This window comes from Choloepus didactylus, chromosome 3 (genome assembly GCF_015220235.1).
Source record: "Choloepus didactylus isolate mChoDid1 chromosome 3, mChoDid1.pri, whole genome shotgun sequence".
NCBI lineage: Eukaryota > Metazoa > Chordata > Mammalia > Pilosa > Megalonychidae > Choloepus > Choloepus didactylus.
The window spans coordinates 52,001,619-52,028,551 of record NC_051309.1 but is presented as its reverse complement, the minus strand read 5'-3'; the positions used below and the strand labels follow the sequence as shown (position 1 = coordinate 52,028,551).

The following is a 26,933-nucleotide window of genomic DNA, read 5'->3' as shown; positions in this document are numbered from 1 at the left end:
CACCTGGGAGAGTTACATATATTTTGACCAGAAAAAAGAGATTATTTTGAGCCTCATACAATTTTTCCACTTCTTTATGTTCAGGGAATATTTCAAGTTTACAGAAATAAAAAAAAGCAGGAGTCTTCTGGAGGAGGATCAAAACTTGATTTTCAAATTTCATGGCCAAAAATGTAGGTTTTTTTTTTTGCTTGGCCTCACACCTACTTAGTTAATGCTAACTTTTCTCACCGTTCTTCCAAGAAGTAGGCATTCCTTCTCCTCTCCAAGTATCTTATATTGGTTAAAGTTCAGGCTTTCTAGAGATTTTGGTCATCAGTCCTGCTGAACAAGGTAATGTCATCTTCATAGCCTGCATTCTGTAGTAAAGTATATTTGTCTTCATGGCCATTCAGAGAGACCACGTCTTTAGCAGTGGATGTCAGCTGACTCCAGGTAATGTCAGTGTTTTTAAAAGCATGCAGAAGGAAGATGCCATTGATAATGGTGAAGAACCCACTCAGAGTTCCAATGATATCTCCAGCTTTCATGCCATACCACTCTTGGAATAAGATGGCCGAGCAAGTCACTACCATGGATGTGAAGAAGACATAATAAATGGGAGTCACAAGTGATGTATTAAAGGTGTCCAGTGCCTTGTTGAGATAGTTAATCTGTGTAGTCACTGAAAGCACAAGTACAGCCAGCAAAACAAAGACCAGAGGTTGACTGTAAACTGGCTTCCATTCTAATAGTTCTTTAATGGCAATCCCCAGGCCCTTGACAGAAGAAACTGAAAATGCTCCAGTCAATGAACAGATTGAAATGTAGACCAATATATTGGTCTGTCCTTTCTTGGGAGCCACAACCAAAATCAGCACCAAGGAGATCACAACTATGACCACAGCAAAGAAAATAAATCCTGTTAGGAAGCGAAAAGAATTAGATATCAGAAAATGCTAATAGGAACATGCCTTTCCAAAAATCTTGTTAGTCATGAGTTTAAGAGCATAGGTGTTTTAGAAATAGAAGTGAGATAAAATTTAAAAAACAACAACTCTATTGAATAATTCAATATTTTACAAAGGACTTTCACAAGCGTATTATTTGAGTCTCTCAAACTTATGAGGTAGGGCAGGCATTAGTCTAATTGCCCTTTTATTTTCAGAGGAAGAAAGTGGCAAAAGTTTGGGTTTGAATATGTCTTTTGCCTGTACCAGCCCATCTCTCCCTTTCGTTGTGTAGAGGGGAAGCAGAAACACAAAAATAAGTTCTGCCACCTTTTCAGAAGGTTTTCAATACTCAGCTAAAGCTTGCTGTGTGGTGTGTGGTAGATTGAATTATGAACCCCAACAAAAGACAGCTCCTAATCTCAGTCTGCATCCCTGTAGGTGCGAAATCATTTGGAAATAGGGCCCTTTAAGAGGTATTTTTAGTTATGGTATGGTCAAACTGAATCAGGGTCTGCCTTAATCTGTATTATTGGAGCCCCCCCCCTTTTTTTAATTGTGAAATATATACACAGAACAGTGATAACTTTCAAAGCATGATTTAACAAGTAGTTAGGGAGCAAATTTCAAAGAATGTTATGGGTTACAGTTCTACAAGTTCAGTTATTTTATTGGAGTCCTCTCAAAGCAGAAGAAATTTGGACACAGTTAGAGAAGGCCACACAGGAAGAAGCTGGAAGTCAGTGGAAACTGGAATTGCAGCACAAAGAGATCACCATGTGATGGGCGCGCAGAAATGCGAACCAAGGAACCCCAAGATTTGTGGCAAATCAGCACCAGAACACCACAGACTCTACAGATAAATTATGGCCTTGTCTATGCCTTGATTTTGGACTTCTAGCCTTGAAAAATGTGAGACAAATTCTTGTTTAAGCCAATCCAGTGTGTGGTATTTGTCATAGCAGCCGTGGTAAACCAAGTTCAGGTAAACTCACAACCCATAACTAGGCTTGTAGGAAGTCTATTACAATATTATGACAAATATCATTTCATGAGGAGAGAGTGGAGAATTTGAGTGAGTCTTTCTTATGTTGAATCACAGACCTGGATCTCTCAATTTCATTTCCATTTCATGCAAAGAAGTGACTTCCTCTTCTTGTGGGGCATGGATAACCATCACAGTTGACCCCAAGATACATAATATGCAGCCCATTTTCCCATGAATGTTCAAGTGCTCATTTAAAAAATAGGAAGACAATATTGCACTGTTGGGAGAGAAAAAAAGAAACAATCACTTTGGTTCAATTACCGTTTGATTCCATAGAAGCTTGGAAGTCACACTGGCATATATAACACTCTGTATCCGAATCAACTGATTTGCACACACCATGTGACACTGAAACATCTGGACCAGTATTAAAATCTAGAAATGAAGGTCAATCGACTGTTTCATTGCTTTTAAAAGGCTTTATATCTAAAGAGTTATAATGGATATTTTATACCCCTTTAATCTTCCCATCACCTTCCAAGAGGTCCCACTCTATTCAATTTCAATTTTCCCATCTTCCCCTGCAAAGCCATGCAAAACTGAAGATCTTTTACATCTTACTGGCATGATATATATAGAGTACATGTGTTCATGAAAGTGTCAAAGACAGACATATATCTAAAAGAATTCTTCTACTCAGGGCTGATATTTAGCTGTTATTTACCAGTACAGTCAGATGGATTGTCAAAATATTGAAATGCTTCCTTACCAATGCTACTACCCTGACATTCACCCATCCAAGGCTTCCACCACTTTGGTTGCTGTGGCCCCAGGAAGCTCCAGATTGGCCCTACCAGGGACACCAGGGTATGCCATCCTCTTTTCTACCAGTAGGCCTGCTGCGGCTCCTGCATACCAGCCTCCTTTCCCTACTGCCCTAGGGTATGGTCAGTGCCCATTTGACCTCCAGGACTGCAGTCAACTACCAGGCGCCTTCTGAGAGTCGCCCTCGTGTGGTCACTTTTGAGGACTGCAGTCTCACAAGTGTCATTGCATACTAAATGCTTGACAGTGTTCTAAGTGTTTTATGTGTATTGACTCATTTAATTGTCACAAAAATCCTACACAGAAGATGAAAAGAAATGAGTAGGCCCTGCCATTAGCTTTTTACCAGAGGTTGATAATGAATGAAGAAAAAAGGAAAAGAAAAAGACAACAAACAAAACAGTAGTTAGCTACAAAATAAAAGATTTCCTGGATTCACTGAACACATTCATTTGGGATCATAATAAAGAGCAACTTAGAAAAATCAGATCCACATTCTATGAAACAGGAAAATTATTCCTGTTTCTATTACTAAAAGAAGTGAAGAGGTTTGTAAACAGAAGTAGCCAGCAAACAATGCAAGGATTTTATTGAGGGTTGAAATTTTAACCCAAACACTATGCTTCTAAAAATTCTCTGATTACTGTCATCAACCACTATGACAGCAGATAATTAAAAGGACTGTGGCAATATTTTTAGATAAGAGATTAAAAAATATGTTAGGATTCATTGAATCATCACAAATATAACACAGGATTATTTTACAGTAGCAGGAAACCAGGCTCACTCTGATGGGTTTTCTAAAGAACAAAAAATAAGACAATAAATAACAGAAATGAGAAATAAATAAAATATTTCTATTGCGATTTATTTCAGTCTTCTCAAATTATTTTTGTGTTTTTTGTTTGTTTGTTTGTTTTGACTTAGACTTAGCAATCTATTTCTTGTGGTTTAAGTTTATCACGGTGTTAAAATAGCTCCAGTTGCTGAGTTCTTTATTGTTTACCTACCTTATGAGAACACTCAGGGCGCCCAGTGGGGTGACCAACATAGCAGGTGCAAAAGCATAAGCCGCAAAATTCACAGCTTCTCCCGCTCCCACTAGAAAGCAAGTAGCAGTATTAATATGAAAGCAGGGCTTATTTATCAGAAGAGAAAAATAAATGACATGCAAAGCAGTAGACTTTATGCCAAGGATACTGACAGATGACTTTTAGAATTATTTAAATTTTTTCATGAGGGATGGGAGAGGGTAGTATTAAGGGGTGCAGATAAACTCTAATTACCTGATGATACAAATTCAACTAAGCAAAAATGATAGTGTGTTAGGGTTTTATAGGGTAACAGAATCAACAAGAGATATCTATAAATATAAGATTTTATAAAAGTGTCTCATACAACTGTGGGTATTCATGAGATTTCAACTGATTGGGTTAAATCCAGCTGATTAAATTCTCTCATTGAGGAAGACACGCCCTTCATTGATGCAATCAGTCACAGCTGCAGTCAACTGACTGATGATTCTGGTTTATGAACCAGCCACCAATATCCTTGCAGTAATGGTTAGGCCAGTGCTTGCTTTACCAGACACCTGGACACCATCACCTGGCCAAGTAGACACATGAGCCTCACCATCACAGTCCACCCCTTGTCAACTTGGCAGTTATACACATCACCTTAAGCCATACCTTATCTCTAAGTAGAGAACAATAACTGACATATATTTCACCTAACAATACTTGGCTATCCTGTACACAACCGGAAATGCACTAAATCTCTCCAGCATAAGGTGCAAGACCTTGGGTGACACTGACTCTTCATTAACTTAAATACTGCAAAATGAACAATACATCTTATGTCATATGATAAGGGGATAAGACAGAGAAGAAAACAAAGACATTTGCTTTATGGACAATACAAACATACTCATAACAAAACAAGGAGGAAATATTCATGCCATCATAGTCCTTGTTTCTGTAATTGGACATGTGGTCATAGTTCATAATTATTACTACCTTCCTCCACTACCCATTCCATTCCTTTCACCCTCAGCAAGCACTTCAGCTGACCATGGTTCTTTGCCTGGTGGGGTGACCCAAACCTTCATTCCTGAAGTTTCTTGGCCTTTGGTAGTCCTGCCTGGATTGGGCTGTTGCAGTTTTCCATTGACTTTAATCACAGGGCATAATAGTACTAAGAGACACCCTAGGGGATCTCCTATATTCCAGGAAAACTCTTCTTTACCTCCACTGTATAGTTGCAGTGCTATTTCCCCTTGATAGTCAGGATCAATCACCCGGCCAGTAATCCCCTTCTTGCCGGTTGATTCAGAGTCATAAGAAGCCCAAAGTAGCCAGGTGGCAGTCTTAACTTCCAGTTCAATGGAATTATTATTGTGTTTCCTGTGGAAGCACTCTTCCTTTTGGAACTAAGCCTTGTAGACCAGCAGAGCTTAAGCTTGCAGTGACAGGAAGCAAACATTTTCCTAGTGGATCACTAGGAGTGATGGTGAGTGGTGCCACTCCTGTTTCCACCCCTTAATTCCTGGACCCATGAATCCTGGCTATGGGAGAAACAGCACCACAGAGTGGATGTTGATTCAGAGCATACACAGCCTCCTGGAGAACAATGCCCCAGACTGCAAGGTATTGACACCTAGTTGGTGCCATAATTGAATCTTTAACAGGCCATTCCACCATTCTATCAACCCAGCTGCCTCTGGATGATGGGGAACATGGTAAGACCAGAGAATTCTATGAGCATGTGCCCATTCCCTCACTTCATTTGCTGTGAAACAGGTTCCTTAGTCAGAAGCAATGCTGTGTGGAATACCATGATGGTGGATAAGGCATTCTGTAAGTCCACGGATCATAGTTTTGGCAGAAACATGTCATGCAGGGAAGGCAAACCCATATCCAGAGTATGTGTCTATTCCAGTAAGAACAAATCACTGCCCCTTCCATGATGGAAGTGGTCCAATGTAATCAACCTGCCACCAGGTGGCAGGCTGATCACCTCGGGGAATGGTGCCATATCAGGGACTGAGTGTGGGTCTCTGCTGCTGACAGATCGGACACTCAGCAGTGGCTGTGGCCCGGTTAGCCTTGGTGAGTGGAAGTCCATGTTGCTGAGCCCATGCATAACCTCCATCACTATCACCATGACCATTTTGTTCATGAGCCCATTGGGCAATGACAGGATTGGCTGGGGAAAGAGGCTGATTGGTATCCACCAAATGGGTCATCTTATCCACTTGATTACTAAAATCTACTTCTACTGAAGTCACCCTCTGGTGAGCATTCACATGGGACACAAATATCTTCATGTTTTTTGCCCACTCAGAAAGGTCTATCCACACACCTCTTCCCCAGACTTCTTTGTCACCAAATTTCCAATCATGTTCCTTCCAAGTCCCTGACCATCCAGCCAAACCATTAGTAATAGCCCATGAATCAGTATACAAATGCACCTCTGGCCAGTTCTCCTTCCAAGCAAAGTGAATAACCAGGTACACTGCTCAAAGATTTGCCACTGGGAGGATTTCCCCTCACCACTGTCCTTCAGGAACATCCCAGAAAGGGGATGCAGTGCTGCAGCTGTCCACTTTCAGGTGGTGCCTGCATATCGTGCAGAACCATCTGTAAATCAGGCCCGAGTTTTCTCTTCCTCAGTCAGCTGATTGTAAGGAACTCCCCAAGATTCCATTGCTATGAGCTGGGAAAGAGAACGTCAGGTGGAAGGAGTGGGGGCCATGGGCATTTGGGCCACTTCCTCATGTAGCTTACTTCTGCCCTCAGGATCCACTCAAGCTCTGTCTCATATATACCATTTCTATTTTATGATGGAGTGCTGCTGTGCATGCCCAGCTTTATGGCTTGGTGGGTCAGACAACACTCAGCTCATGATAGGTAACTCAGGTCTCATGGTAACTTGGTGGCCCATGGTTAAGTGTTCTGTCACTATGAAGGCCCATAAGCAGGTCAAAAGCTGTTTCTCAAATGGAGAGCAGTTATCTGCAGAGGATGGTAAGGCTTTACTCCAAAATCCTAAGGGTCTGCATTGTGATTCTCCTATAGGAGCCTACCAAAGGCTCAAAACAGCATCTCTATTTGCCACTGACACTTCCAGCACCATTGGGTCAGCTGGATCATATGGTCCAAGTGACAGAGCAGCTTGCACAGCAGCCTGGACCTGTTGCAGAGTCTCATCTTGTTCCGGTCCCCACTCAAAACCAGAAGCTTTTCTGGTCACTCGGTAAATGGGCTGGAGTAGCACACCCAAATGAGTAATATGTTGTCTCCAAAATCCAAAGAGGCCAACTAAGTGTTGTGCCTTTTTTTTTGGTCATAGGAGGGCCAGATGCAACAGCTTATCCTTCACCTTAGAAGGGATATCTTGACATGCCCCACACCACTGGACACCTAGAAATTTTGCTGAGGTGGAAGGCTCCTGTATTTTTGTTGGATTTATCTCCCATCCTATGCCATGCAAATACCTTACCAACAAATCTAGAGTAGTTGCTACTTCTTGCTCACTAGGTCCAATCAACACAATATCATCAATATAATGCACCAGTGTGATGCCTTGTGAGAGGGAGAAATGATCAAGATCTCTGCAGATAATATTATGACATAGGGCTGGAGAGTTGATATATCCCTGAGGTAGTACAGAGAATGTACAATGCTGGCCTTGCCAGCTGAATGCAAACTGTTTCTGGTGATCCTTACTAACAGCTATTGAGAAGAAATCATTTGCCAGCTCAATGGCTGCATACCAGGTACCAGGGGATGTGTTGATTTGCTCAAGCAATGATACCACATCCGGAACAGCAGCTGCAATTGGAGTCACCACCTGGTTAAGCTTATGATAATCCACTGTCATCCTCCAAAACCCATCTGTTTTCTGCACAGACCAAACAGGAAAGTTGAATGGGGATGTGGTGGGAAACACCAACCCTGAATCCTTCAAGTCCTTAAGAGTGGCATTAATTTCTGCAATCCCTTCAGGAATCTGGTATTGGTTCTAGTCTAATATTTGGCTAGGCTGGGGCAGTTCTAGTGGCTTCCACTTGGCCTTTCTCACCATCATAGCCCTCACTCCACAAGTCAGGGAACCAATGTGAAGATTCTGCCACTTGCTGAGTATTATGCATTCCTGCACTGGGGAAATAACCACAGAATGGGTCCAGGAACCCACTGGACCCACTGTGAGTGGACCTGAGCTAAAACTCCATTGATCACCTGACCTCCATAATCCCCAACTCTGACTGGTGGACCAAAGTGATGTTTTGGGTCTCCAGGAATTAATGTCATTTCTGAACCAGTGCCTAATAATCCTCCAAATATCTGATCATTTCCTTTTCCCCAATGCACAGTTACCCTGGTAAAAGGTCATAGGTTCCCCTGGGGAAGACTAGGAGGACGAGTAACAGTATCAATTTTTGGCAGTGTAATAGGGTCCTTCCCCAAGGCTACCTGGCCTTCCGCTTATTCAAGGGGCTCTGGATCTGTAAACTGTCTCAAGTCTGGGAATTGATTAAGAGGCTGTGACTCTCTGTTTTTGTAATTCAAGGGAGACTTTTGCTCACTTGACCTAGAATTCTTCTGCTTATACATTTCAATCAAAAATTTAGTAGACTGCCCATCTATTTTGCTACTAGGTACTCCATGATCTACTAGCCAACGCCATATGTCTCCGCAAGTCAGATTATTTTGACTGCTGCTTTGAGCCTGTTTTACATATGGTAGCCACACCCACCTTGTCTTTGGCGATTAACTGCTGGCACATGGCTTCCGCCAACTCGGGATCTGATTATCCCCATTGTGTTTAAGGATTCCAGCTCAGTGATAGCAGTTCCCACAGTAATCTCTGACCTACAGATTAGGGCAACTGCAGAGCTCTTCAGGGATGATGGAGCTAGTCTCACAAATGTATTCCTCACAGTCCGGTAAAAGGTATGTCTTCTGGACATTCCAGGGGTGTGTGAGAAGGTCTTCCATGATAAATCCACTCTACCATTCCAATCTTTGAATCCCCTCTTCTACATTATACCAGAGCAGTTCTGACATTTTGACCTCAGGCAATGCCGGCCACCTTTTGATACATTTCAGTCAACCGCCCAAACAGTTAATGCCCTTTCTAACCCCTCATGCTACAACACTGAATGTAGAATCTCTGCTTAGTGGGCCCATATCAGTACATTCAGCCTGATCCAACTTTATATTCCTTCCACCATTATCCCACATCCTTAATATCCATTGCCACCATATTCCCCTGGTTTCTGTCTGTATAAATTGGAAAACTCATACAGCTCTTTTGGAGTATAGCATACTTCCTCGTGGGTCATACTTTGTACCTCAATCTTCGGGGCCTGTTAGGACTTTAGTCTAATTATAGATCTTGAAGCAAAGACTGGTGGTGGGGGTGGGTCATGAAAAGAATTAGAAGTATCCCTCAAGCCATTTATGTCAAGACATTCTGTTGCAGTTTCATCTCCTGAAACAAGATTAATCTCTCCAGACAGAGAAGTGAGGGTGCCTTCCTCAGGGGACATGATTATAGGGTTAGCAGGCACTGAAGGGTTAATCTCTTTAGGTAGAGGATGGATGGCAGGCCCCTCAGGGCAGACTGGAGGTTGGGTGTGGGGGGCTGTTTCCCCAGGACAGACCTCTACAGGTGTATCTAACAAAGACTCAGCAGAATCCAGGGTTCCAATGTCCTCACTGCCATTATTATCAATCCATATGTCTCCATCCCAAGTTTTGGGATCCCATTCTTTTCCAATCAATGCCTTTAACAGCAGATACCCTGCAAGGTTGAGATTTTAGTTTATGTTGTAAATCTGCTACTTGCACGATGAGACTCTGGGTCTGGTTTTCGAAATTTCAAGTCTGTGGCCACAGAAAATAAGCTTTTCCTTCAGGGCACAAATAGAAACCTTTACATCTGTCATCTGGTGCTTAAGTTTCAAATTTGAAGCCTTTAGCTCATCCCTTTCCCTTATAATTTTATCCAGCTAATCTAAGAGCAGCCAGCCAACATCATTATACACCTTAACTCTGCAAAACTTTGTTAAGGTGTCAAAAACACTGTCATCCAGAGCCTTGCTTTTGTACAAGAGTATGACCAGGAGAATCAAATGGTGATATTTTGCATATCTCCATTGCCAACTCACGCCATGGACTGTCAGTGCCATCTTGATTATTGGAAATGCAGTCATCAGTACCTTTGAATCTAATCAGAATAGAAAACCAATTGCAAAAGCCCATTTTAAGATTCTGTTTTTCAAGCACCACTCCCAGTACCAAGTTGTATTAGTTAGGGTCCTCTAGGGAAACAGAATCAATAAAAGATATCTATAAATATAAGATTTTATAAAAGTGTCTCACACAATTGTGGGTATTCACGAGTCCAGGTTCTGTAGGGCAGGCAGCAAACTGGCAATTCCAATGAAGGTGTTTCAAGAACTCTTCAGGCAGCAAACTGGCAACTCTGATGAAGGTGTTTGATGAACTCCTCAGGAAATGCTTTGCTGGTTAGCCAAAGAAGAAGAACAGGCTCTCTCTGTTCTCCCTTAAAAGTCTTCAACTGATTGGATTAAATCCGGCTGGTTGAATTCTCTCATTGTGGAAGACATACCCTTCATTGATATAATCAGTCACAGCTGCAGTTAATTGACTGATGATTTAATAAACCAGCCTTCTGGTTTATGAACCAGCCACAAATGTTCTTGCAGTAATGGTTAGGCCAGTGCTTGCTTGACCAGACACCTGGACATCATCACCTGGCCAAGTTGACACATGAACCTATCCATCACAGATAGTTAAATGAATAAGGTGATAGAGGAATAAACATTTTAAATGACTTTCAATAGAGATTTTAGTTATTTCAGTACTGAAGACATTTTTGGTCACCCTGATGAAATCTATTAGAGGTAACTTTGGAATAAACAATCAGTCTATTTGCTCAACAATCCTGATTATTTTGCAAATAAATATTAAAAAAAAAAAGAACCCTGCAAAATTGGAATGCTTTGCGGAGATCTAGGGTCTAGATAGGGGATAGAGAGACATATCTACTACCCTATAGTCAAGCATCTCTGAATGACTGCAGATTATCTACAATCACATAACTATCTCAGTAGCTCAAGGGGACCCAAGCAAGGGTTTTAAAGTCATCAAGATGTGCTCCTGAATATAACATTTTCATATCTAATTTGCATGAGGCTCTGTGATACAAATAATTTGGAGAATGAGGGAAAATCCCTTGAAGAATAGGCATCCTGTACTGGGGCCAAATTTTCCTCACAGGTCATAATTAGACACTTGCCCAGAGAGTACAGTATTTCATGCTGGCATGAAATATCATCCAAATAACAATCTGGAATCTTCCCAGTACAGCCCTTATCAATTTTTATTAAAATAAAGAAAATGGATGTGAAAGTATCTTGAAAACTGAAAGGGCTAAACAAATTTAAATTATTTTTATTCCTCATCCTTTTAGGTGTCACCTTTATTAAAGAAAAGTTACATTTTCTTCCTATAGCGAGATGTCACAAATGCTGAAAAGTGTTACTTGACTTAGGAAAATACGTGGATGTTTTACGACTTTAGAGGGAGATGATTTGCAAGTGGCATAAACATATAATTTATGATGTACTTTCTTTTGAAGTTTCAGGCTTGGGATTTAAGAAAGTTAAGCATTGTTAGGAGGGACAGAGAAATCAGAGACATGGCTGATTTCACATTAGAAATCACATTAGAATCTAGAAAGAGCTTACATATCCTACAACTTCTCACTTAATCTTCAGTGAAAGTTTCAGAGGAAAGAGAGAGCTGATAAACTTCAAATTCTCTCCATCTTCTCAGTTTTAAGCAGCCAGATAGCCCTTTAATTTATCCATGTTTTGATCCAAGCAAGGAAAATGTGCTCATTCCCTAGAAAATATGCAGCTAGGATAATCACACGTTCAAATTAGGAACTGGGAAAAAATAGGAGGAAAGCATTATTCTCAATTTTTGTGTGTGTGTGGGGGGGAGGGAAATATAAGACAAGAAGGGTGTGATACAATATAATGTTTTAATATATATATTAAATATAATGTCAATTTCTTTCCTTCCATTCCAAGACAGTACTGATAGTACCAGGCAGGAGATAAGAAGAGTAAAAAAATAATTCTCTCTGTGTCTCTCTGTAATAGATATAAGATGATGTACCCTTCTTTTATTTTTATTTTTTGAGGCACAAGTAGTTGTAACGTCTTAGATGAGTTACCCTAGGTCAGTGTCATAGGCTGGAATTGAACCTAGATCTGTTGAATCCCAGTTTGCTATCTTTATCATCCTGCCACACTCTTCAAGGGTTCTTATCCAAACAATGCCTTTCCTTTGCCGACAGCATCCTTGGCCACTTTTTTGTAGCTCCTGGCTGCTTATCATCAATTCCAGCCTTTTCCTGCTTATTGGAGGCAACGCTTGAATTGCCTCCTTAATACACAGTCAATTCTACTTTGAAGGGTAGGCTGGGTAGGGTCCTTAATTCCTTGGTGCTATCAAACCACATGAGTTCTCCTCCTCAGAGAATCTCCAATCCAAAATCAAGCTCCTTGATCATAAATTTTTTGTTTCTTTAGACTCAACCATCACAGACTAATTCAAATACCCTTTGGAGAATGAAATAAGATACGAAGAAGGCTTTACATAAAAGCTGACAGGTTCTTCTCATACATAATTGATATGATTGGTGTTTGGTAGGATGTTTATGGCAAGACACATTGTGGGAGGAAGACTGGCATGCATAGAGAATATACACTTTTGGAGTGAAGGAGAGGTGATTCAAATCTCAGGTCAACTGCTCCATATAAGCTCTGGACTACAGTTACATCAGTAACCTTGGGAAACTCTTTTTCCTGTAGCAGGATAACCTGATGGAGTAATGAAGTATGCATTATTTTTCTATGGGCTCATCAAGATAGAAAGAGAGAGAAGGGGAGGAAGGTGTTGGGCAGAAAAAACAAAAAACAAAAACAGTAGCCTTCACACTGTTTCATCATTTTTTCTTTCCTGCAACTCCTGGGTTCATTAAAAACATCAGAATGCCTCTAAAGGGGGTGTATTAGTTAGGGTTCTCTATGTAAACAGAATCAACAAGAGATATCTATAAATATGAGATTTTATAAAAGTGTCTCATGCAATTGTGAGTATGCATGAGTTCAAATTCCGTAGGGCAGGCAGCAAACTGGCAACTCCAATGATGTTCTATGAACTCCTCAGGAAACAAACCTGATGAATGTGTTCGATGAACTCCTCAGGCATGAACTGGCAATTTTGTTGAACTCCTCAGGAAACGCTTCACTGGTTAGCCGAAAAAGAAGTGAAGGTCCTCTGTCTGTCTCACTTAAAAGTCTTCAACTGATTGGATTAAATCCAGCTGATTGCATTCTCTCTTTGTGGAAGACACGCCCTTCGTTGATGTAATCAGTCATAGCTGCAGCCAATTGACTGATGATTTAATGAACCAGCCACAAATGTCCTTGCAGTGACAGTTAGGCCAGTGCTTGCTTGACCAGACACCTGGACACCATCACCTGGCCAAGCTGACACATGAACCTAACCATCACAGAGGGTAACTTCTGGTTGCCTTGAAGTATCATGAAGATTCTCCCAGCCAATGATTTATACAAGAAGTTCACTCAGAAGCCTTGGAAGCCTGGAGATGGCCCTGGGTCTCTCCCAATCATGTACAGGCTACCTGTCCTTGCCAGTGTGGAAAGCAGGGGGCGCTCTTCCAAGGTGACCATGGCCTTCAGAATCCTGTCCTTTCCATTTCAGAGATTCATCACTTTCTTTAGAACAATGAATTCTATTCCAACATATATTTCTACCTTTAAATTCCACCCTTGCCAGAAAGATAAATTAACTAAATTTACAAAACTGTATCATTTATTTATCATTTACAAGCAAACATTCTCAGCATTAAGAACTTACTTGAGAGTAATCCTGCCCACCAGAGCCATTCCCTGAGGTAAGAATGTCCACCTTCTCCTAGGAAAATAACAAAAATAAAGAATTAATTTTTGAGTTGGAGGAAGAGGCGTTGAAGAATTGACTTCTACGAAGGGTGCTGGATGATAGTGGAAAAGGCAAAAGGCCAAGTCAGCATATCTAAAAATCTTTTAACTTATTTTTACTTGTCTGTTTCCAATGATCTTCTAAAGCTTTCTATTATCCAACCTGTGCTTTCTAAGGAAAGTTTTTTTTTTTTTATTTGCTGGGAAATTTGATTTAATCTCAGATTTACTTTATTTATATCAGTCAGAGGTGTGTACATAGAATATGGAAAGTCCCAAATACTTTGTTTTAGCTACTGTTAAAATTAAACACAGGCTATCCTAAGTTGCAAATTACAATGGTACTAATGGCACCTTCTTAAAGGGAAGAAAATGATTGACATAGATATTTTGGATTAGTCAATCAGAGAATAATGAGCACTAGCCAGTTGGATTACACTTATTCTCCACCTTGGCATCATGAAATTGAGTTTCTGTCTAGCCTGCTGAGAAGGATGAAGACTCTTCTAAGCTATTCAAAGAGTTATCTTCTTACTACTATAATCTCTGGCCTTAAAGCCATTGTATATTTGTGATGGAAAATGAAATTTTCTCACCAAATGTGATATACTTAACCCCTGAATTTGATCTAGCTGATTGTGTTATAATTAAACTAAACAGTATAGATAAACTGTGTGGATTATCTTAGTAGTTAACTATGTTTATTTAGGGTTTTCTCCTTATAAAATTTGCAAATGATTAAATTGAAATGTGATTTCATAATCTGCCTTTTATAAACTTAAATGTACCATGAATACTTTCTTAAGTTCTTAAGTTTTTAATGGATAAATACTATTCCAAAATCTAGCAGATCATCCTTTACTGAACCTATATGAGACCTTATGCTTTTTCCACTTCTGTTCTCTTTGTATAAAAACATTAATATCCTGATATGTAAGTCTATGTATCCATATGTATTTGCTTCAGATAAATTTCTGTAAGTGGAATTATTAGAATTATATAGGATAGATTTTTCCTTTTCCTTTATGTTTAGAAAGGCCTTCTTTTTGTTTTTAAAAAATTATTTCCTTTTACATTTTAGTCTAAACTACCAGGATTTATTTTGTTGAATGGTATAAAGTGGAACTCTTGCTTTTTTTCCCTTTAATTTTAGTCTCTTGTCTCCATACTTGTTATTGAATAATTCATCCTTTTGCTATTTATTTGAAATACCACTTTTTATCATATATTAAATTGCTATATGTACTTGAGTTTGCTTATAAGTTTTCAATGATCTTTCATAATTTTATTTATCTATTTAAAGTCTTTACCAAACTATTTTAATTAATACAGTATTAAGTATGTTTTATTTTCTGATAGTGAAAATCTCCCTTCAACAGTACTCTTTTATAAACTTGTGTGTACAATTAACAGTCATTTATTTTTCTATATAAAAGAACAAAATTTAGTTATTTTATATTATAATTGAAATGAATAGAAAATTCATAGTTAATGAAGGATACTCAGGCAGAGTTATTTAGCATCTGAAATGTCACTATAAATAGGTAACATAATTCTATTGATTTAACAAATAAATTATTTATTTATTTAACAATAAAATAATTTATTGATTTAACACATGTTTAGTGGGTTCCAAACACTGTGCAAAGCAAGGTTCCTGTTCTTGTGAATCTACTATAAAGAAACAATAAATGTACAATTACAAATTATTCTAAGTACAATGAAGGAAACCATTAATGCAGTGATAGAGAATAATGCAGTGGATGGGTGAGGTTGGTCAAGGAAGCCCTTTCTGAGTGATGGATACCTTAAGCTGACATCTGAAGTTCGAGAAGGAGTGAGCCGAATGAAGGAACAGGGTGAAGAGAATTTTAGGTAAAGGGAAAAGAGTTTGAGGAGGAAAGAACTTGGTATAGTCCAGGGACTAAAGAAAAGTAGGTAGCTGGAAGGTAGCACAAGATGAAGCTGGAGAATAGCAGGGAACAGATCATGCAGGAGGTCAGAAACTGTGGTAAGGTGTTTGGATTTTATCCTGAGTGCAAAGAAAAGCTACTGAAGTGTTTTAAAGCAGGGGTGTAGTATGATCTCATTTTGAATACTGAAATTGCAGAACTGAAACTATGAAAGAAGAATCTATGCCACTTACTAAACGTCTTAAAGCAAGAACCAGTCTAATTTTAGCCTTGCCTTAAAGGAGACATAGCTGGTTCACCCTTAGAAGCTACTGATTAGAGAACTGATAAGAAAGGAGAGAGACATTAAGATAAATAGATAGTAAAATATTATAATGGGAGCATGGTGATTTTACAATAGGATTTTTTTTTCCTGCATTAGTGGCATTTGTTTCTTACCAGCTCTAGTAACTCCCTTTTGGGCCAGTTGTAAGAGGCCCTTCTTTTTCAATATGAAGCTGGAGCCAATAAAAACACTGGAACTTACTGCCAGTACCAAGCCCACATAAGGACTGTATTTATTTTCTGCATATGCAGAAATGCTCAAGTTGGTTGTGCTGAAATTCAGGTCCATGTAGAGGTCAGGAAAGGCTGGCAGTTGTGACACATTCGTGATCTCACACCAAGCCTGGGAGGAGTTCCCACAGACCAGAGACAGCACATAGCCTGGAAGGAAGGAAAGTGTAAAGAAATGTCAAAAACAAGAACAAAAACAAACAAAACAAAACAAAAGAACCCAAAACAAACAACAAAAACAAAAGGGAGATGTATTAATGCATGCTTTTCTCATTTCTGCAAGAACCAGAGACTCAATTGGACATTGCTGAAACACTGCTTTTTACTGCATTAGGAGAAGTCACCAACAGGTCTGCACAGGTTTAAAAAATTTTTTTAATTGTTTTTTTAATTGTTTAGTCATCTGCATGTAAAAATGAGAGATTTCACATGAAAATCTGGATTCCTTTTATAAATGGGAAGACTTTGCAAGATTTAGTTCTTTGTACCAGCAAAGCAACAACTTGACCTGGCTTGTGCTCAACAATTCATTGCAGTCCACATCACCCTTTCACATTATCAACCCTGTCTCCTGGAAAGCTTGTTCCATACCACTTTCCCTGTCGAGAATAGTTTTTCAGGTCGGCTACAATTGTCTCCTAAATAAAATGGAATCTAAAAGACAAAAAAGTTGAATATCAGTAGGATTTTTTAAGAATAAGATTCAAACAAGAATGTGAACACACTGAGCTAGCCCTATTATTCCAAGTGCCTTGGCATTTTGAACACTGAAAACCAAAATGAAAAACTTTCACACTGTATAATAAAATATAATTTGTTCTCCATTTGAAAAGCTACGGACAAGGTGATGTTGTGACTAAATTTTTTGTCTTTCCAACTATTTTTCCTTTTACAAAAAGGCATAATTTCCCATTATGAATTACCCAAAACAAAAAGGGGCAAAGGAAAATTAGTCAACTTAGTATTTTTTTCCTAACTACAATTTTAGATAGCAATGAAAAAAAAAATCAGTTTTATATCTCCCAAATCTCAAGTAGGCATATGAACAACAACAAAAGGCAGCTTAACCAAATGATGTCTTAGCAACAAAACTTCAGTAAGTGGATCTATGCCTCCCTGGCAAACAAGTATGTCATCTGAATTTTATCACATGCAAAGTTAAGAAACAGCCAAAAATATTCCAAAAGTATTTTATGGAAAATCATAAAGTAATTGAATTCAAGGTTTTCATGACTATTTCACTTACCTCTATAATTTGAAAAAGACATGAACTAACATTGCTCCAGAGATACAGAATAAATTCTGAATCGAAACCTCTAACCATTTCATGAAAGAATTATATACTTCAGGGATATTCTACAATACTGAGAAATTTTCAGTCAGTTTTAGTAAGAACCACCACAAATTTTCAAGCAGGCTGGTCAACAGCAATCTTGTTCTGGACACCATTCATCTCATCTAAACCCCAAGAATGGAAAGGAGTTGTGTATATTTCTGTTAGTAAGAATTTGAATTACATTCCTTCCTGTAGGAAGTCACTTGACTTTCCAGTGAATTCCATGACTGCATTCGAGTTGCTTAATATGTAGTTAACACAACCATTCCAAAACTTCGTCTCTGAAATCAATGTGGGTGGCTCTCATTCCAGTGAAACAATATACTTTCTAAACTGTTGTCAGAGCAAAATGTTTCCGACATTTATAGGGGGTGTGGGAGTGGAGGGTGATGAGGGAGGTCAAATAATCTTTGCTGCATTTCGCAAGTTCTCATTAAGCAGTGGACGTGCACGTTACAAGTTTTATGGCAGGAAAAATAGCAAAAATCTCAGCTGGCTACGGACCTTAGAACATAAACTGTTTTATGTTTTGGGAGCCTATTATTTGGGAGAGAGTCTACATCAGATGTGAGTGAAGTGAAGGAGTGAAGGTAGGTTAGAGTGCCAGGGGGCTGAAGGGGAGAGATGAGTGAATTCGAGTTGTGGGCAGGGATTTTGGAGTATTTAAGAAGAATCACAGATATCTCAAATCAGAGTTGGATTCCTAGGATCCAAGGAAGCAAAGTAATTATCCATTGAGTTTAATCCAGATGTTACTGATCATAGAAACAGAAAATCTAGTACTTTCATCATTTTTTCATTTTAATAGACATGTCAATAACCCTCTGAAGTCACTGCACTAATTTATATGCCTCTAGCAGAGGAGATGTGTTACTTCTTTGATGTCATCATTTATTTTACTTAATATTGAGAAATGAATATTTAGAAAATATGTCAGTGATAAAAATAATGCCATCTGTACCAGTGTATCAATCACCCAATTTAAGAAAGAAAACATTACCCTCAGAGGTAACAGCCTATTTTAATTTTTTGTTTAACATTCCTTTGCTTTTAAAAAAAATTGTCATCCCCTAAATGAGCATATCTTCAAGAAGTAAATTGTTTAGTTTTGACCCTTTTTGCCCTTTTAAAAATGTAAGCATACAGTACGTATTCTTTGATGGCAATGTTGATGCATGTGGCTGCAGGGGTCGTTTTTCCCCCACCATTTTATAGAATTCCACTGTATGACTCTACCATGATTAATTTTTCTACTTTATAGTTGATGGACATCTGCATAATTCACATTGTTTTTGCTCTTATAATAAGTATAATGTTCTTATATTATGTTGAACCAAATAATTTAATGATACTTGGCAATTTTTGACTCTGCAAAAACAATGTTTCATATGGGTCAACTCAATACGTGTATCCTAGTGTACATGTATGAAGGTACACACACATATATACATATATAATTATGTACATACACATACACACACGTATACTTGTACATACACACATACTTTAAAATGTAAAGGCAAAGTCAAATTTTCTTTAGGATTATATGTCTTTTCCCACTTTCTGCTTTACTACTAACCAGATATAATCATGCGTAAATTGGATAATCACTCACTTTCAATTTCCTCATCTCTAAAATAAAGAAGTTTAACTTGATGATTCCGAAGATGTCTTTAGACATCTGCAATTTTGTGGTCTGATCATAAGCTATTTTTGTTTTCAGAGTAATTTGCTTACAATCCTGGTAGCTCATAAATGTTGCTAATGGACCAATTCTAAACTTATAGGCACTGATACACAAAGAAAGTGATGCTGATATGAAGTGACTTGCCAAAGTCATGTAACTGCCAAAACCAGGGCCAAATAACCCAATTCCCAGGCCAGTATTCTTTCTATTTCAGAAAAAAATAAAACCAATAAAAACAGTTGAAAAATATTATTTTTTATACAAAGATGAATTGCTTTGAATAATTTTTCAAGTACTATTATATTTGCACATTCCTCGGGGATTGGGGAGAGCCTGGCCACCACCCCACTGTTCTGAAGGGATTGAGCATTTGCCCTGGAGATGGAAGAGAATCCTGGTGCCACCCCAATGTTTGAGGAGGGTGGGGCTGAGAAGGTTGTTTCCCCAATGTGTGTACATGTTGGAGCACTCACCCCAGCTGGCTGCCGTGAAGGCTCTTGGAAAGGGTTGGACTCCTGCTCTCTCAGGCCCCAAGTATCAAATATCGTTCTATAAATGACTCTCAGACTTTGAAATCTAATGGGGTTTGCACTGTGGGTTTTAGGAACTGTTCTGGTCCTGTGAACCCTGTTTTCCTTTCAGTTTCTCCGTATGGCAATGGGAATGTTTATCCTATGACTCTTCCTCCTTTGTATATTGGAAACAGATAATTTGTTCTAAGTCTCACAGGTCCACAGCTAGAGGGGAATTTTGCATTAGGATAGACCATGCCTGTAACTGATTTTGATGGGATCTTATACTTACCTACTGTCACTGAAATGATTTAAGTTTTTGTGATATTGTGATGGGATGAATATATTTTGGATTTGGAAAGAATATGTCTTTTGGGGTCCATGGGGTAGAATGTGCCAGTTTGGATGTATTATGTCCCCCAAAATGCCATGTTCTTTAATGCAATCTTGTGGGGGCAGATGTATTAGCGTTGATTAGGTTGGAATTGTTGGATTAGTTTGTTTCCATGGAGATGTGACCCACCCAGCTGTGGATAATACCTTTGATTAGCTATTTCCATGGAAGTGTGGCCCCACCCATTCAGCCAGGGTCTTGATTAGTTAACTATAAAATCTCAGACAGAAGGAGCTCACTGCTGCAGCTTAGAGACATTTTGGAGATGGCCGTTGAAAGCAGACTTTTGCTGACTCTGGTGATACTAGCCTAGAGTTTGCTCCAGAGAAGCTAAGAGAAGACAAAATGCCCCAAGAGCAACATTTTGAAGAATGCACAGGAATGAGAGAGGAGCTGGAACATAACCCTGGATCAGCAGATGCCAGCCATGTGCCTTCCTAGCTAACAGAGGTTTTTCCAGACACTATTGGCCTTCATTTGGCAAAGGTATACTGGGTTGGTGCCTTAATTTGGACATTTTTATGGCCTTCAGACTATAAATTTGTAACCAAATAAACCCCCTTTATAGAAGCCAATCCATTTATGGTATTTTGCATAGCGGCAGCATTAGCAAACTGGAACAGAGAATAATAGTTTAAATTATCCAGTTTATCACATGGTATAAAATATCTGGTTTCTGTGATTCCATAAAACTATACTTTCAATCACTGCAAGATATTTGCAGTTGGAGGAAATCATGTCAGGGGTAGACTAGTCTCCTCTTGATGTTGGACTGGAACCTACTTGGTAGCTAATAGGATGTCAGCACAGCTGAGACAAGGAGAGGCTTTAAATGTGCTGTGTAGTTGGGTTTATTCTCTTGTACCTCTGTAACTGCCAAGAATAGAGGCTCCCTGAGTAGCACCTGCTTCCTTGGCCTGGACCCCAGAAAGAATACACATGGAAAAGATTTGAGCTATCTTATGTCAAGGGACAACCCAGGTGAACCCAGTCTAGATCAGCCAACCACCAGCTACCCACAGACACATGAGCAAGAATATATGATTGTTGTTTCAAGCCACTGAGTTTAGGGTTGTTTATTATGCAGCAATAGCTGATGGATACACCTGCCTATTCATATTAGTATAGGATGGATTGAAATCTCTTATCTTCTCTACAATTCAGTCTCCAAACATTAGCCAATGTGAAACTGATTGTGTCACACACCTGCTTAAACCATCTCATAGCTTTTCATCACAATTACAAAAAAAATCTAAACATTTAACCCTGAACTTTGAAGCTTTACATATTCTAAACCTTGTTCCCCTCTGACATAATATATTACTCTCCTTCTCACCCACCTCTCTGCATCTACACTAGTCTTTTCATTCACTCATTCAACAAATATTTATTGAGTGTCTACTATCTGCCAGGCATATTCTAGAAGCTGGGGATACAACAGTGACTAAAACAAAATCCTTTGACTCCTACATTCTAGTGGGGAGAGATAGATAACCAATATTTAAGTACATAATATGTTAGGAAGGGTAAGTGCTGTGCAAAGCAATAAAATGACATAAAGCAATAATTTTTAAAACAGGAATAAATGGAAAGGCCTCTCTGCTGTGTAAATGTCAAAGCCCTGAGATGAGGATGTGCTTGAGAAGGAGGGGTGAGTGAGATGAGGTCAAAGATGAGTCAGGAGTAAAATCAGGTGACGTGAGTCTTTGGAAAAGTAGGTTCCATCTTGCCATCCTCGTTTCAAAATTCTGCAATGGCTCCCCTTCTCGTTCAGGAAAAAAATCCAAAATTCCCACCACGATCTATAAGGCCCAACAGAATCCTGCCTCTGATTATCTCTCTAAGCTCATTCCCTACCTTTTTCTTTTTCTTTCTTCTTCTCCTTCTCTTTCTCCTCCTCCTTCTTTCTCTTCTTCTTTTTTCCCTATTGAGGGCTGAATTTTTCCCTCCTTTAGAGCTTTGAAGTGGCCATTACTTAGCCCATTACAGGTGTTGGCTGGTGGAGCTGGCTCCTTCTTTTCACTGAGTTCACACTTCAAAGATGTCAACTGCTTAGAGAGGCATCATCCAATCTAAAGGAACCTCTCAAATTACTTTCATCGTATTTCTCAATATCCCCCAATCAAAGCAAATTTCCCCTAACAGCTTAATTAGCAACATAGTATTTACATCTATTTAATTTATTCTTGCAACAGAATAGCATGCCAGGCACTAGATTAGTACTCATTCTTTCAATACTGAGCGCTTCCTGTAGGCCAGGCCGTGTTCTAAGTACTGGGGAGATACTGCTCAACAAGTCAGGTCAACAGGCCTCTGTTCTCAGGGAGCTGATAACAAACAGGAATACAGGGAGCAGAATAAGAATGAGAAATAATTTAGAGCAAATTTGTGAATCAAGCCATAGTAGGCATATCTACAAACTCGGATATGGCTTGGTAAGAAAAGAGCCCATTATTTCAGTTAACCAAAATAAAATTGAGAAGATACTGTTGATTAAACAAAAAGTTTAAAACCATATGATCTTCCCATTGTCATTGTGTTTGGAAGCCAAGTACTCTAAAAGGACTGTTGACCATCTATTTTCTATATAAACTGCTGTTTTCACACTTGACAGTCTCTATATTACTAAAGTTACTAAATTGTTGAAGATTAAAAAAAACCTCTTGAAATTAAAAAAAAAATTAAAGAATGTAGATGCAGGAAAGGAACCTAAAGAATATTATAATAAGCTTGCATTTCTATCAAGGTTTTAACAAAATCTTGTTCAGTTCATATAAATATTAGACTCAACAATTAATACCACATTGTTTTCTAAACAACATTTAACGGAGAGTTTTTATTACCTCTAAGCACTTTTGAATTTCATCATTTAGGAACTCTAGTTAAGTCTGGAAAAACAACTTGTACTTTTAATCTCCTAATGAAGAGCTAGAGGAAATTTTATCTTTTAGTGCAACATATAAGTAGCTATATTTTACAGAGAAAAGGCAGCTTGCCCTGATCTTAAAAACTGTGTTCATTTAGAATTCTGAGAAATGTTTATGATGTGGGTTATTTTTAAAAGTAAAATCTCAGGATCATTAAAATGTATAGAACTGCATTGAAGAGGCCAGAGATTGGGAATGAGAAACTGTAGGGAAAGCAAAGGCCCAGATAATTTGTGATTGGTTTGACTACTAACCTTCAACTCTCTGTGCCTGTTTCTGCATCCATAAAATAGAGATAACAACTAACAAACCTCATGGAATTAAATTATGTATGAGGATAAAATAATAAAGTTTACACTTGAAATTTTAGAAATATTTTATACTTGTGGAGGTTGAATTATGTACCCCAATTTAGACATGTCCTTAATCTTAATCCACTTCCTTGCTGGTGTGAACCCATTATAAACAGGATCTTTTGAAGGTGTTACTTTGAGTTAAAGTGTTGCCCAACTGAATGAGGGTGGGCCATAGTTTGGGTCATTGAAATTCTTTATAAACAGAGGAAATTCAGACATAGTAAGACATGCGGAGGAGCAGGAAGATAAAGGAAAGGACATCACCATGTGATGCGAGGCAGGGATATAAGCCAAGGATCCCCAAGGATTGCTGGCAGCCAGCACCAGCATATTAAAAGACTTTGGGGAGATGCCTCCATTTTGGACTTCTCCTAACCTCAAAACTATGAGCCAATTAATTCCTGTTGTACGAAGGCAACCTCCTGTGTAGAAGTTGTCACAGTAGGCTGGTGAACTAAGACAACATGAATATGGGGCGTATTCTAATCAATACAAGAGTTGCAGTTCCTTAATTTCCCCTTCTTAAAGCCAAGAATGCTGTGGCCGTGGAAGAGAGATTGGCTCACCTCTCAATGCCAGCTTGAACCATTTTTCTCTCTCTTGGCTGCACCCTGGAGGAGTGGTCCAGAGAACAAAAACTTTGATAACCACTGGATTCCTCTCTCCCTTCAGTCTACTCCCCTTTACCCATATCCCCAAGCCAGGTCAGAACCCTCAAGAAGGTGCATCAAAATACATTTGCTTTTCCTCTTTGCAGCCCAGTCTTTCTGTCCTTTGTTTCCTTTGTAACCCTCTATATGGCACATAATCCACATGCAGTTGGTGCTTGGTAGGTGATGGCTGTAGTTGTTACATTATATTTTCACGGTGTCATGCTTTCAATTTAATAAAGCTCTATGGGCTATTGGGCCCAAATTAAGATCTGTGGAATATGTGCCATAATACCAAAAGCTTATATGGAAAAACAAAACAACACTTCTTATATGTTAAATGTGTTTATTGAGATAATTTTGGATTAAAAAATCTTTTGAAGCATCCATGGTCTTAAAAATAAAAACCAGTGTATGGGCTTAGATTTTTCTTCATGGAAGTAGATTTGGAATGCTCTATCCTCAAATTCATGACAGACTCTTTGTCATTTGGGTCTTAACTCAAATATCACTTTTGCTGGGGGGCCTTTTGACTACCCAATCTAAACATCTCCAACTCTCTTAATACACAATCTATGATACTTACCATTATCGGTAATGACCCCTTTTTAGTCATTTGTGTGTTTTCTTTTTTTGCATATTATCTGCCATGTAGACTTTAAGCTGCATGAGGTAGGGATCTAGTCCTAGGTCTAGGATGAAACAGTCTTGCAAATCCCTATCCCACACCTAGGCCAGTGGCTGGCATATGGATTCTCCTTTGTTATTTGAGTAAATGAATGAAAGAAAAATAGAGCCTTTATTCCATGTCAGGCTCCAAATTATGTGCTTCATATGTAATCCCTACCGCACATACTCTTACAACTGTATACCATTGGTATTATAATTACCATTTTACAGTCCAAGAAAGATCAAGGAGGAAAGGCACATCTGAGAGACTGGTGCCAGAGCCCAATCCTTTCCCACTGATAATGGGGGTTCCTTTTTCACTCAATTCTTTGCCACTAGCATACCACACAATTAATTACCACAATAAACCACAGGTATTAGCCACCGAGTTTGAAAATTTCTTGCTGGAACTAAATGCATGTGTGAAGAATGAAAAAAAAAAAAATCCTGAAGTTCAAATAAGCAGGTACATTCACAACTCTCTTTACTTGCCGATCCTTGGGTAAACAAGGATGGCTGTATTAGTATAGTCTGACTAATTGGTCTAGGAATTATTTAGAAAAAGAATACACAACCTGATTATTTAGAAAATAATTCTAGATCCAGCTGCCTACCAACCACTTGCCAAATCTATCTTTAAATAGTTTGTAGACTGTTCAGGCATTTCCTTTTTCCTTGCCCCTTGTCTTTCATCGGCAAAAGTTTTGACTAGTTCATTGCCTTTCTTACTCTCCCCCTCAAGGAATAAATTGGAAAAGCCAAGCTAGGAAAGGAAACCGGGAAAATGGCCAGCAACTTTGGAGGTATAGTTCATATCACGCCCCTCACTGCCCCTCCCCTCTTTGCCACATTAACTCTTTCCACATTACCAGGTAAATCAGAAATTGGCTTTCCCCTCGATATTGTAAAAACCATCATTCTAGTGGATATTCAATCTCCGTTCCGCGCCCCCACGGCCCCTACTTTTAAGCCGGCTCTCACTTCTCCACTGAGACTTGGGAACACCTGCCAGTGTTCTCTGGCCGACCGCGAGGGGCCACGCCCAGCGATTTTTACAGGGCTTGGGAGGAGCTGAAACCCCAGGCTAGCCAGCAGTGAGAAGAACCCACAAATGACTGCGCCGAGTTCCCTTTCCATCTGGGCTCTCGTCCCAAGCAGCGAAGAGGTGACTGGCACAGAGTCAGACGCGAGGTCGGTGGTGCTGGGACGCATTCACTTCGAAGGAACTGGAGAGAGGTGGGGCGGCTCGGCCCTTGTTAGGGGTCCAGGGCGTCCGGGTCTCACGGCGTCTGACCCTCAAGGCTCCAGCTCAGGACGCAGCAACCAAGTGCCCACGGGGTGACGTCGACGGCGGACTCTGGAAGTGTCCAAGGATCCGTCTCACATGGGACGTGGGAGTCTTCCCCAGCACCCTGAACTTCCCCGTCACATAGTCAGCGCGCTGTAATGTATACTGCTCTGCCTACCGGATCAGAGTGGAAACCACGTCTGTCCTGTTCCACCCAGGTCTCCCCACAGAGCACGGCACATCGTAGACACTCAATAAATACTCGCGAATTACTGATTGGCTGGCCGGCTGACGGACCGACGGAATGAATGAACGAAATCACGAAAGCGTGCTTTAAGAATTGGTACATCTCTCTCTCCACCCCAAAGTACCTGGGAATCTCCCACCCGGTCTCTCTGCAATCCAGATGCCGGGTGCCCCGCCTCGGGGCAGACACTCACCTTCTCGGCAGGGCTCTCCGGGCGGCAGCCTCACCTGCCCACCCATGGCCCCGAGACGGGGCTTCCCGGGCGCAGGCGCTCGCTCCTCACCCACCTGGGCCTCTCCTGCTCCCCATGGACCAGTGTTCTGCCGGAGCCGCCGGGTCCCGGACTGGGGCGCGCTGACCCCGCCCCCGGGCCCGTCTCAGCCAATGGGTGGGGCCTCCGCGCGAGCCACGCCCCCGAGGCCTGGGGGTGGGGGCCATTCCCCTGGGCTCCCTGCCACCGCAGCGCGGGCTCCTACCCGCGGGTGGGACTGGCTGCAGGGCCAGCTGTCCCTCGTTACCGCTGCTGAAGTCGCGGAGTCCAGAAAACGCAAATACACCTCCTCAGGGCAACGGCGTTTCTTGGAGCAGG

General features: G+C 40.0%; 1 protein-coding gene across 2 annotated transcripts; it reads right to left on the bottom strand.

Annotated features, from left to right (window-relative positions):
• On the bottom strand, window positions 1–26,673 carry NIPAL1 (NIPA like domain containing 1). 2 transcript variants are annotated; one of them, XM_037829747.1, is made up of 6 exons: window positions 26,538–26,673; window positions 16,162–16,428; window positions 13,728–13,784; window positions 3,753–3,843; window positions 2,034–2,194; window positions 1–901 (listed from the first exon to the last, which is right to left on the bottom strand). In XM_037829747.1, the coding sequence occupies exons 1-6, from the start codon at window positions 26,581–26,583 to the stop codon at window positions 300–302; spliced, it is 1,224 nt and encodes a 407-aa protein (XP_037685675.1). In that variant the 5' UTR covers window positions 26,584–26,673; the 3' UTR covers window positions 1–299. The 2 variants fall into 2 exon arrangements, with proteins under 2 accessions (XP_037685675.1, XP_037685676.1); XM_037829748.1 differs by having other exon boundaries at window positions 26,632–26,671.
• Between the last annotated feature and the right edge of the window lie 260 nt (window positions 26,674–26,933).